The 12,564-nt window shown below is 35.1% G+C and overlaps 1 protein-coding gene across 6 annotated transcripts in view; it reads right to left on the bottom strand.

Annotated features, from left to right (window-relative positions):
- The window catches only part of LOC101900516 (methylcytosine dioxygenase TET), a 294,319-nt gene that overhangs the window by 225,478 nt on the left and 56,277 nt on the right, over window positions 1–12,564 (bottom strand). For all 6 annotated transcript variants that reach the window (XM_059131678.1, XM_011296883.3, XM_059131680.1 and 3 more), the window contains one exon: window positions 7,258–7,275. In XM_059131678.1, the coding sequence (XP_058987661.1) occupies window positions 7,258–7,275 (18 nt within the window). The remainder of the gene's footprint in view (window positions 1–7,257; window positions 7,276–12,564) is intronic.

Here is a 12,564-nt window from a genome sequence, read left to right as displayed (position 1 = left end):
AAATGCTTTTGACAAATCAGCTGATTGTTTGCAGAGAATAATACTAAATTACTCTCCGAGAAAAATGTTGTTGGACAATTTTTGCGGGAAAAGTAGGCAGTCGGCGCTAATTGTTACCAAATAAATAGACAGGCTTAAGATATACATTTCATGACAAACGCCATCTATACTTGAATTTTAATGTGGTTACTGCGGCGATTTTGCATGTGGTGAATTATTTTGAGCGACAAAAATGAAGTAAATATGGCAGCAGCTGTAATTGTAGCGTATAATTTAATCAATTAGTTTAACTTCAACGCTTTTTATACCCTCCACCATACTAGGGAGGGTACATTAACTTTATCATTCCGTTTGTAATTCTTCGAAATACTCATGCCAGACCCAACAAAGTATATATATTCTTGATCAGCGTACAGCGCCCCTAAGTCGATTTAGCGATGTCCGTCTGTCTGTCTGTTTGTCCATCTGTCTGTCTGTCTGTCCGTCCATATAACGGTACCTCCCGATATTCGATGTTTTGATGATTTTAGCGACAGTATTCACAGGAATTGGTTCAAATTTCGTATTTTAAGATCGAAATGCATACTACAGTCTAAGACTGAAAATTGTCTGTGTAGGTCTACGTCTTCGTATAGCCCCCATATAACGGTACCTCCCTATATTCGGTATTTTGATGATTTTAGCGACATTATTCACCGGAAATGTTTCGCATTTCGTACTGGAAGATCCTAATGGATACTACAGCCTATGACAGAAAATTGTCTATGCAGATTCAGGTCTTAGCACAGCTCCGATATAACGGTACCTCCCTATATACGATATTTTGATGATTTTAGCTACATTATTCACCGTTTATTTCAAGTTTCGAATTTGAATATGGTAATGGCTTATGACAAACAATGCCTATGTAGGTCCACGTCGTATAGACCCCAATATAACGACTATATCCGGTATTTTTAAAATTTTAACAGAATTTTTTTATTTTTTTTTTTTTTTGGGCCCGGCCGAACTTAGTGCTTTTTAACTTGTTGAAATCCTAAAATACACCCTAGTTGTTAATATATACTTTGAGATAATTTAAAATAACGTTCTCTTAACTTTGAGATTACAAATTATTTGTATATACGTATTTTCTCAAAGGTAATTGTTTAAATATTTAAAACTCTGTCTCTTTTGCTACTCCAATTTTACTCCCTTGAAAAGTTTTTTTCTTACACATGGTAATTGTAAAATTTTTATGACTCTAAATCCACATATTTTCAACAATTTACATTGCTTTTAAACCGACAGAATAAAAAATTACTTTTCCAATTAAACTTTTCCACACACACACCCGTAATGTTATTTATTTTTTTGTTTTCCCCTATTTTGTTGTCATTTTTTATCGTTTCCACCAACAGTTTATTTATTTTTAATTTGCATATTTCACACAAATGTAAAAAAAAGAAAAAAATAACAATCAATAGTTTTCAACAAAGGTGAAACAATAACATCAATGCAAACAAAACATAAAAATGCTGTAAAACAACAAATTGTCATTTCATTGAAGTCTAAAACCCCTTTTAATTAAACGACAGACACACGCACACGGCGAAATGCCAGTAAAAACAACAACAACACCAACCCCGTTTTGGTTCCATAAATATTGAACATGGAAAGAAAATTGAAATTTGTTTCGAATGCAAGTTAGTTATCCTTTGTCAATATCGCTTTCATTTATGACATGTAACTGCATGGAAAATTGCTTTTCCCCGACATGCACACACACACACGCCGGCGTTGCACTTGTGATGGCCGCCCCCGGGGCATTTAAGTGGATCCATTTGGATCTAATAGCAACAGCCAGCACTTTGAAACTGTTTTATTTTTTGTAATTTTTCATAGCTTGAAAAGGCTTTCACCTGAAAAAAGGATAGCAATTTCGGTTGGGTTTCAGATGAAACGTAGATGGACTGACTCACTCTCGCTGCAAAGACAAAGTTACACCTTTGGCCAATTGTCCGTTCATGCATCGATGGCAACAAAAGTCAAAGGGTTAAATTGAACCTGCCCTGTTATGGAATGCATATTTGGGCCCTTTGGGTGCTCAACCATGAAGTCAGTTGACTGCCAAAACTGTTTCTGCCGCTGATGTTGGTTTTTGCCATCGAAATCGGTGAAGGGAGGGTGAGACAGATACAAAAAAAGGGGAACATATACTAATTGTTTTCCTTGTCTTGTCTAGTTTGGTGGAAGTTGTGTTGCTATGCCATGCCATGCATAGCTCATGAGAAAATAACGACCTTGTTTGGCAAGAAAAATGGCAATACAATGCAAAATAGTACACTGAGAAAAGAAACAATCACACATGCACCAGAAGATTTTTTGAAATAATACGGCAAATGTCGAATAAATCATAAAAACACCGAACATAGGGAGTTACCGTTAAATATAAACGAAGACGAGGACCTGCATAGGCAAGTTTTGTTATAGTCCATTACAATATTCAAATACGTAACTAAAAAATGCTGGTAATAAATGTCACAAAAACATCAAAATACCAAATATAGGAATGAACCGTTATATGAAGGAAATATACGAAGACGTGGACCTGCACAGACAATTTTCTGTCGTAGGCTGTAGTTTTCATTACGAACTTCAAATATAACATTTGAAACAATTCTGGTGAATAATGTCGCCAAAATCATCAAAATACCGAATATCGGGGGTGCCGTTATATGGGGGCTATACGAAGACGTGGACCTGCACAGACAATTTTCTGTCGTAGGCTGTAGTTTTCATTACGAACTTCAAATACCAAATTTGAAACAATACGATGAATAATGTCGCTAAAATCATAAAAAAACTGAATATCGGGAGGTGGTTTCGTATGGGAACTATACGAAGGAGTGGAAGTGCACCGACAATTCTCTGTCGTAGGCTGTAGTATCCATTACGAACTTTAAATGCTAAATTTGAAACAATTGCGGTGAATAATGTCGCTAAAATCATCAAAATACCAAAAATAGGGAGGTACCATTATATTGGGGATATACCAGAACGTGGTCTGATAGGCCCATTTTCAATACCAGAAGTCCTGCAGACATAAAATTTTATCAACCTACTTCATTTCGTTCGGAAGCTAGAGTGATTTCCACGGATGGACAGACGGACGGACATGGCTAGATCGACATAGAATTTTATGCTGATCAAGAATATATATATATACTTGTGGGATCTAAAATTTATGTTTTAAGTGGAGGGTATAAAAATTCCACTTGAAATGGTGACAGATTGAAAAAGTGAAATTCCTAAAAGTGCGACTACTGATACACTTACCCTATCTTGATTTCAATATGAATTTTTATGTATCTTATAAGGCTCTGAAGAATAATTTGAAGTGTTAAAAATGGAATGGCAAATTTAATATACCATCATTTCCATTTAAGAGGGTATACCTCGTAAAAAGAGTTCAACATAAGAGTAACAATTACTAGACAACTTGTACTCAGAAAATTTTCTTTCTCACGTAATATTAATGCAAAAAGCTATTAAACAGCATTTAGTAAAAGTCCCCAATTGCAAAACCGAAAGCTTGATTTGGAAGAAACAACATTTGATAGCCAACTGCCAAACCCGGAAACATAAAGTATTGGAAAACTATTAAAGAAAAAAAAATGGCAATTTGATCTTAATAAAAATACATTTAGAATTTTCTGTCCGGAATAGAAATTTTTCTGGCAGTGTAACTAACCACGATGTAAAATACAGCCCCCAAAGGTAAGACAACTAACCCTCTTGTTTAATAAACTCTCTGTCTCTCTTAAATAGCTAACGTTGAAAGAGGGAATCATCATCATCAACAACAACATCGTCATCAAGAAACATTGTGTGCTAATATTGCAGATGCTTATAAGAAAAGGATATGATATCACATAGAAAATGGAGGTATCAAGGATGTGTGTCTGTGTGTGTGTATCTGTGTGTGAGTCTACATTACATGCGGACATACAACAAAAGAAACTAATATAAACTTGACAGAAAATTGAAATTTGCAACTATGGCACTATAAAGAGCCCTGCTCACGAGCGAGAAGAGGGTTTAAAATAAATTTACATAGCCATATAGAGATCATGAAAATGAGAGGGGAAGGGGGGCTTGCGAATGCAACGGAAGGAAGCATAAATGCTAGGGGTTTCTCTTCAAAGAAAATTGAGTGATAATATTGCATTTGCATTTGAGGTTCCCAATTGAGATATTACGAACGGCAACAACAAAATCGGCAGTTGTCTGTAGATTTAATAATGTATACATCTCTGACTATGTGTCGTTCTGCCGTCTGTATTTTATCAATTTAACACTTTCAATCAAAATTTTTGTTTTATTTTTGTTTTCGAGATTGTTGTTGGTTTGGTTGTATTTTTTTTACTTAAAAAGGATGTCACAAATTATCATCATTTAACAACGCATAACAATCAGTTACAGTTCATTTGCTGATGTTGCAGAGGCATATGATGCCATCAACTAAATGAATGTACCATCCATCCATCCAACCATCCATCCATCGATGTACAAACCTCAAACCAACAATCCATTCATTCACTCATTCTTGTAGTCTCTGATATTCAACCGAACATCCATCCATTCATCCATCCATTTTGTTTAAATAACTGACAGTTATGAACTGTCTTCTATAGCAGCTAGTCTTCTAAATGAATTCCACAATCATTATCATTTATATACCATCATTATCAAGAGCGTCATCCTCACCGCCAGTACGAGTTCCAGTACTACCAGCAGTAGTAGTAGCAGTAGCATGGTGCAGCAGTATTGGCTGCAATAACAATAATAAGCACCATGAACTTATTCGGAAGCAGTGCAACACCAAATATAAAATAATAATATTCGGAAGCATACAGAGGCTATTTGAAAAATGCATTTTTCTGTCTTGATTGGTAAATGTGAAAATGAATTGGAAAATTATCCATTTTATTTAAAAAACACAGGAAGTGAATGGACGTTGGGAATATTTTAAATAGATTTAAATGGAATTTAGTGGAACATAGTGGAATGCAATTTGTTAGAAATTTGCTATGAATCCAGACACTTTTGTCGCATAGAAGAAGAAATACATGTGCTCTTCTCCCATGTAGATCGTTAGTAAAAATGATGTATGAATCATAAATTATCTTCGTTGTAAATGAAATTTAGAGTTTTTAAAAAAATTATGCAAGGAAGTCTAGAAGGTGTGTAATTTAGAGTTTTGGAAAAAAATTATTATGTGAGCACGTCAAAAAGGGGTGTAGTTCGGAGTTTTGAAAATAATGTGTCATCAAAATGTCAAAATGATACGAATGCGAGTAAAGGTAAACTTTTCATTCGTACTCTGTTTTCCAAATAAATTTTGGCCGGCCTTGCCGGTGAATATACGATCGTGTCTGATTGAATATTCTGTAATTATTTGAACAGAGGTCCATTTAAGGTTCATTTTTAAAGTTTTGTTATACCCTACACCACATAGTTGCAAGGGTATTATGTCTTTGTGCATTTGTTTGTAACATGGAGAAGAAAGCGAGATAGACCTATAGTTACTTTTAAGGATCTTCGTAGAATTTCTGAGTCGATTCAGTTTGTCCATGTATATTTGTTAACAAAATGTAGATCGCATTTATTATCCGATTGGGATGAAATTTTCCAAAAAATATGTGTTTGGCCAAAGGACGAACCCTATTGAAAATGGTGAGAATCGTTTCAAATTTAGATATAGTTCCCATATATATCTTCAACCGATTTCAGGTTAATTGTGTACCAAATGGCCAATATCAGTCCATTTGACCTGAATTTTGACACCCCGGACCGAATTCAGTCAAGCAGTAAGTCAAATTTGGTGATAATAGGTTAAGATATAGATGTTTAAGTCCCTTGCATTCGTAATATGTACTCCACAAGAATTATATTTAATACCAGATATCAGATACAGCCCAGAAATGTCAATTTTATCAAGGTTGGTTTAGTTTTGGATATAGCTCCCATATATAAATTCAACCAATTTCGGGTTTATTGTGCACCAAATAGTCAATATCAGTCCAAAAGACCCGAATTTTGGCCCATCCGGTTCGGATATAGCTATAGCTTCCATATATATGTTTCATCCGATTTGTGGTTTTAAGTCCCTCACATGCACTCCTTATTTGAACCCCTTATATACATATTATTTATAAAGGCATGAGCTACTAACATTTGTATGATTTCCTATTTCTCCTACACACTTCTCTAGATCTATCTGTATACTGCACTTATCGGCACCACACACACACACACACACAATATGTCGTAACAAAATGCTCATGCATCACACAGAACACGTACGAATTTGTGCAGACACGAGAGATTTCGTTTATTATTTAATTTACAATAATGTTCCGAGGAACATTTTCACGTTGACGCGAATTTCCATTTTATTCCATCAGTCAAAAAATAATGACTAGCCACCACCATGGAGTACAGTCAAGTGCATGACAGGGCGACAATGGGTTTTGAATAACTTCCAAACTTGGCTTCATTACAGTCGATGAATTATCACAAAAAGATGGTGAGAAATGCATTTTAAATTAATTATTTAACGGAATTTTCAAATTAGACAGGACACTCATGAAAAAGTAACAAATTTGTGTTTTGTCTGTTTTATAACACATACATTTTTAGCCCCTGTAGGAGAGGTTAATGAACTTAGATATTTCTAAAGATATTTGCTTGTTGGATCCTTAAAGTGTTGTTTGTTTTGTTTTGTCTGTTTCTCTTCGTCGACGTCGTCTTTTTTTATTGTCACTCTCTGTGTGATAAGTGTGATTTCAAGTTTACCATAACGAAACCAGGCAAGCAAGTCAGCCAGCAAGCAAATGGAAAGCATAAACCGAAACTTCTTCAGCTTGCTGTATCCATAGAGTAATGGAAACAAAACAAAACCAAGAAACACCTGCCCTATCGTACACACAATACCTACATACATGCCAAAGCAGTTCCCATCCAACTAAACTTGAAAAAATACATATTTCATACATGTCCTGTAGGGCTTTATGTGTAATTGTGTGTGCGTGTGTGTTTGAGTGTGTTAAAAAGTGTACCTGGCATACATTGAAATGTCATATTTTAATTGTTTTTGTTGTATTCATATATACTGAAATATATATATTTTCCATTTTGTTTTATAAATGGTTTTTAATAGCTTTTTAAATTATACTTAAAAAATAAGTAAAAATGATAAAATTTAATACATACTTGTTTGGCTTTGGGTTCCTGCAACGAAAACAAACAAATTAAGACAAAAATAAATAATTAATAATTTGTATTAAAAATATAGATTAATATTAAAAAATATGAAAAAATAATGAATAAGAGCGCCAGCAAAAGAATATCTATTTCCGAAATATTCACTTGATACAACATGAATTTTCGTATGCCCGTGAGCAGCAAAAATTATACCCTGCAAGACTATGTGTTGGGAGAATTTTAAATTTTGAAAATTTTCAAAAACAAAATCCGTCGAACAATTCCGCTTAAATCATAACCGTTACATGGGGGCTATACGAAGACGTGACCTCATAGATTATTATCTCTCATATGCTGTTGTACCGATTTCGAACTTCAAGTACGAAAGATCTTCCAGGGACAGCAGATTATATTGTTTACAAGCGTACAAAAGTATTTTGGTCAGAATTTTCCAGAAAAAAAAGTTATTCGTGATGGAATAATAGCGTGATAGTGTGATTTCTTTATATTTAGCTGAAAACCCACAAGTGGCTATCAAATTTGGTTTTCTCCGATGAGAAAACATTTGCAACAGGTGTCCTTCAGTTTGTAAAGAAACAAAATAATCGTGTTTACTTGCCAAAGAGGTCAGCTGAAAATGTGCACCTTCGGTTGGCCACCAGAACTCAAGCGCCGGTCATGGTGATGGTGTGGGCCGCCATAACAGCCGATGGTTGCTCTTCGCTCGTATTAATCGACCGTGGCATCAGAATAAATGCCGAATATTATCTCGAAAATATTTTGGAGGGTGTATTAAAGCCTTGGGCACGCAAACATTTTGGCCGAAGACCTTGGACATTCCAACAGCACTCAGCTAGTGCTGAGTCGCACTAAGCACGCGCCACCCAAGAATGGTTACAAAATTAGGTTCCTCGCTTCATTTCCAGCACACAATGGTCACCAAAATCTCCGGATTCCAATCCGTTGGACTATTGTGACTGGAGTATTTTGGAAACAAAGTTGGCACTAAAAATACCAAAGTGTCAATAACCTCAAGCAAGCGCTTCACCGGGAATGGGCCAAAATACCGCAGAGCAACGTTAGGGCAGCGTGTGACGGTTTCATTTGCCATTTGAAGGCCATAATTCGCGACAAAGGTGACCGATTCGAACAAATCTAAACTTATTCTAAAATTTAATGCTATTTCCGAAATTTTTTGCTATTTCCGAAATTATGGCGTTTTACTTTTTTGCAGTTTTTTATCTTACCCTGTATGTGGGCTATACCAAAATGTGAACCTACATGACCCATTTACGAACTTAACCTGCCTTCTGGAAAAATATACATTTGTTTTCATTTTAGCCATCTACCTAAATTCATTCGAAAGCCTGATTACAACAGACAGACGGACGGGCATCACTTAATCGACTTCTGACTGAGTATTTTGAGGAGTTACAAACGGAATGACAAAGTTAATATACCCTCCATAGAATGGTGGAGGGTATAAAATTAATACCGGTTTTGTGTTAATCTTTTACTAATTTTTAGACATAACTGTTTAAAGAATTGTTGGATCTATTGAATCGAGGTATTAGATCAATTTTTTCAAAATTTCAAGTGGTTTTTTTTCAGTGAAAAATAAAGACAATTTTCACACGTCAATTTCTCGAAAGCCCAATCGAATTTCATCATGCTAAATTATCTGTTGCATACAACATTATTTCTTATTTTGTATTTAGAACCGAATAAAGAATCCATTTAAAAATGCTTCGATCACTTCCTTTCTCGATTATGTGATTCCGAGTGAAATTTGAAGTTTAAAACGAAATATTAAAAATAAATGCTTCCCATTATGAGTTTCCTTTCATACTGCAAGCAAAACTAAAGAATGTGACATTTAAAATAAAACAAAAGTTGCACAACGTAAATGAGAAGTTAAAGTTGCCATTTAATAAGCGGATTTGCTAAACAAAACATAAACAGAATATGCTACTTACATGTTGTGCTAACAACATTACGATGTACATATGTATATGCATGGGTGTGTGTGTGTGTGTGTATTTTCTATTTCATAATATGGATGTAGGCATATACTTACAACACATATACACACATATGCCATACCACCTGTAATAATGTTTATCTACACATCCTGAACATTGCATGCAAGGACAAAAATACACAGCCACAACGACATAGATACACACATACAGCCATAGTCATATTTAAAGTTGATAACTCAATATGAAGCTGTGAAGCATTTCCATGCATGTGACGAACATGGTTGTTGCTGCTGCTGTTGTTGTTGTTTTTATTCCAGGCAACAAGCTCAGCACCGTAATGCTTTGGCAATACAAGTATGGTTATTATGCCTCAGCTAGGATACACTTTTATTCTGGCAATGCTAGGTACTCGTACAAGTAGTCGGTCGTACCACGCTACCAGCTTCAAGAGTGTAAATATAAAGTCCCCCTTGTATTTACCTTCTTCGGTTTCACTGCAGCATTGCTGGAGAAAGGGAGTCCGGTACGAGAGATCGGTAGCGGAGTTGGTTTGGTTTTACTACATACTACGATTACTACTAGGATGTTTTTGTTGTTGTTATTGTGGCTGCTGTAGAACTAGGACCATGTGCAATTGCATTGCAATGCGAATAAAAACACATGGAACGTAGAACGTTTTCCACCAAACAAGGAGCCATCATCCTTGGGTTTGCACGTTTGTGGGTGTGTGTGTGTGTGTTTGCTTGGAATACTTTCATCTAGCATTACGACTAACTACCCTCTACCCTAGCGTTGTGCCATGCATGGATGTGGGTTTGGGCATACTACTATGCAAACACTTTATTTCGTTTCATCATCATCATCAACAAGAACAGCAGCAGCAACAACAACAACGCGTACACATGAAATGTAATATAAAGAAGCAAAACAAAAATAGAGGAGAAAGAGAAAGAAACTGAAAAACATCGTGATGATGTTTATTGTCAGTAGTATTCATAAGGCATGGATACCAGGATAAATGGATGGCTGGATAGTAAGGTATTACCACAATACACACACACACAAACACAGCCGACGTATTATTATATTCCTGCTCACACACAAACACACCACACACCCATACATGCCAAGGAATATTAAGTGCATTGCTCCTTCAAAACTGTCGTTCGTGACATACTGCACTCTCCTCCAAGTCCTTCCTCGCTCACAATCACAATCATCGTCATGGTCCTTGTGAAGAGGATTAAAAAATATGGAAGAAAAAACAACGTTTTTGCACTCAACAAAAAAGCCAAAGAATGAAAGCAAAATACAAAAAAGCGAAAATGAAACTGCAACAACAAAAAACAACCCAGAGAAAAGAGAATAAAAACCAAAAGTTAAGGCAATGCTCTTGCAGGAATTCTTTGGGATTCGTTGTTGTTGTTTTTTTACTGTAGGTAAATGTTTTTCACAAAAGTTTTTGACTGAAACAAATTTATTTATTAATCAAAAATATTTAAATGAATTACAATTCATACACATTTAATTAAAGTGGACATTTCGAAATTGAAAGGAGTTGTTATAGCACTGCACGTTTTACATAATTATTAGTTTATAACATTGCACTATAGGTCAAACGGGTATTTTTCGGAGAAAGGTTAAAAAGTGGTAAAAATATTTTTATTTATGTCAAAATTTGCGTGTTCAGCTTCGAGAAGAAAACATAATAAAAATTTAACCCAACTGAATCATTTGTTCTTTTTTCTACAACATTGAAAAGTATCGACGACCGATAATCGTATTAAAATTTTTAAATAGGTATTTGTTTATTGTAATTTAAATTTGTGCTCACATTATCCGGTGTTCTTATGTTGGTATGAGAGTATTTTTCTGTGGATTTTTTTTATAGAAATTTTATATTTGTTGTTGTAAATAACAAAGTAATCTTCTCCATTTTTGGTAACATTGTTGGGAAGGTGTCTTAACCTAGATTTATGAATATAATCATTTTTGAAAATATGGATACCTAAAAAAGTGACAATACAAAAAATCAGAGCTCGTTTTTACTAAGGAGTGAAACTTGCTCTCGAGCGGTATTGCTCGAAGAGTAGGAGCGGAAACGGAATTTACTCTTCACTCCTTTATTTTGTGTGGGAGCGCTCTCAAGTCACACTTGTTTCAGATTATTTATAAATACAAAAATTTTTGAAAATACGGAAACCTAAAAAAAGTGACAATCAGAGCACAAATTTGCTCGTTTTCACTAAGGAGTGAAACTTGCTCTCGAGCGGGATTCCTCGACGAGTGGAAGTTTCGGAAAGAATTTAATCTTAATTTTTTTATATTTTGTTGGGAGGGCTCCCGAGTCACACTTGTGTGAGAAGAGTGGTAGCCGAATCGCTCGAAATAGATTGAGAGTTTGCTCTAAGAGTGAAATCGAGTGGAAAAAAATTATTTTGTTTGATGATGTAAACTATGAGAGAGAGAGAGGGGGAGGGGGGGTTATCGTGTTCAAAATCAATGAAGATAAAAGTTGTCAAAAAGGGTCTGGTGGATTGTACTTCAGTTTCGTGCTGTAGTTTTAAGAAAATACACATGCATAGAAATATAACAAAGATTGCTTGGTAAAAGTTACGTCTGCTTGTTTTTGAATGAATGGAGGAGCGTGTTCACTCTTATTGAAGGGAAACCAAAAAATAGATTTGCTCGTTTTTTTTCCTATTTCAGGAAAGCTCCCGCTCGAATTCGAGCAAATTTTTTGGAGAAAAAGATGTGAGCCGTGAATTCAGTATGAATGAAAAAAAAAACTTCCAATTGGCATTTTAATTACCAAACATTCAAAAACAAAAAAAACCGCTAAGTTCGGCCGAGCCCAAATTTTAATGCCCTCCACCATAAAAAAATCCGTAAGAAACAACTCTCAAAAGAAACCTCTTATATCCGAAGGCGTTTTCCTTCACAAATAATTTCTTGGTATAGGCTGTAGAACCTATTACGTACGTCGTTTACGAACTTTGAAATAATTATGGTGAATGAAACCGCTAAAAGCATGAAAATATCGAATATAGGTAGGTATCGTTTATAGGGGGCTATACGAAGGCTTGGGCCTGCAAACGTTTGTCATAGGCATGATTATAACAGACAGACGGACGTTGCTAAATCGACTTAAAATTTTGTGCTGATCAAGAGTATATATAATTTCGTTGGTTCTAAAAAGTCAATATACCCTCCATGGAATGGTGAAGGGTATAAAAATGAAGAATTCAAAAAAAGAACTACTTAAAACTTAACATCTTTAAGTTTCTGCATGTCAATCGATGGCAACTCCAATTTAAAATCTATACATACACAT

Source organism: Musca domestica, unplaced genomic scaffold (genome assembly GCF_030504385.1).
Source record: "Musca domestica strain aabys unplaced genomic scaffold, Musca_domestica.polishedcontigs.V.1.1 9, whole genome shotgun sequence".
Classification (NCBI taxonomy): Eukaryota; Metazoa; Arthropoda; class Insecta; order Diptera; family Muscidae; genus Musca; species Musca domestica.
Note: the sequence above shows the minus strand (reverse complement) of the source record. Positions and strands in the feature narration are given on the sequence as shown.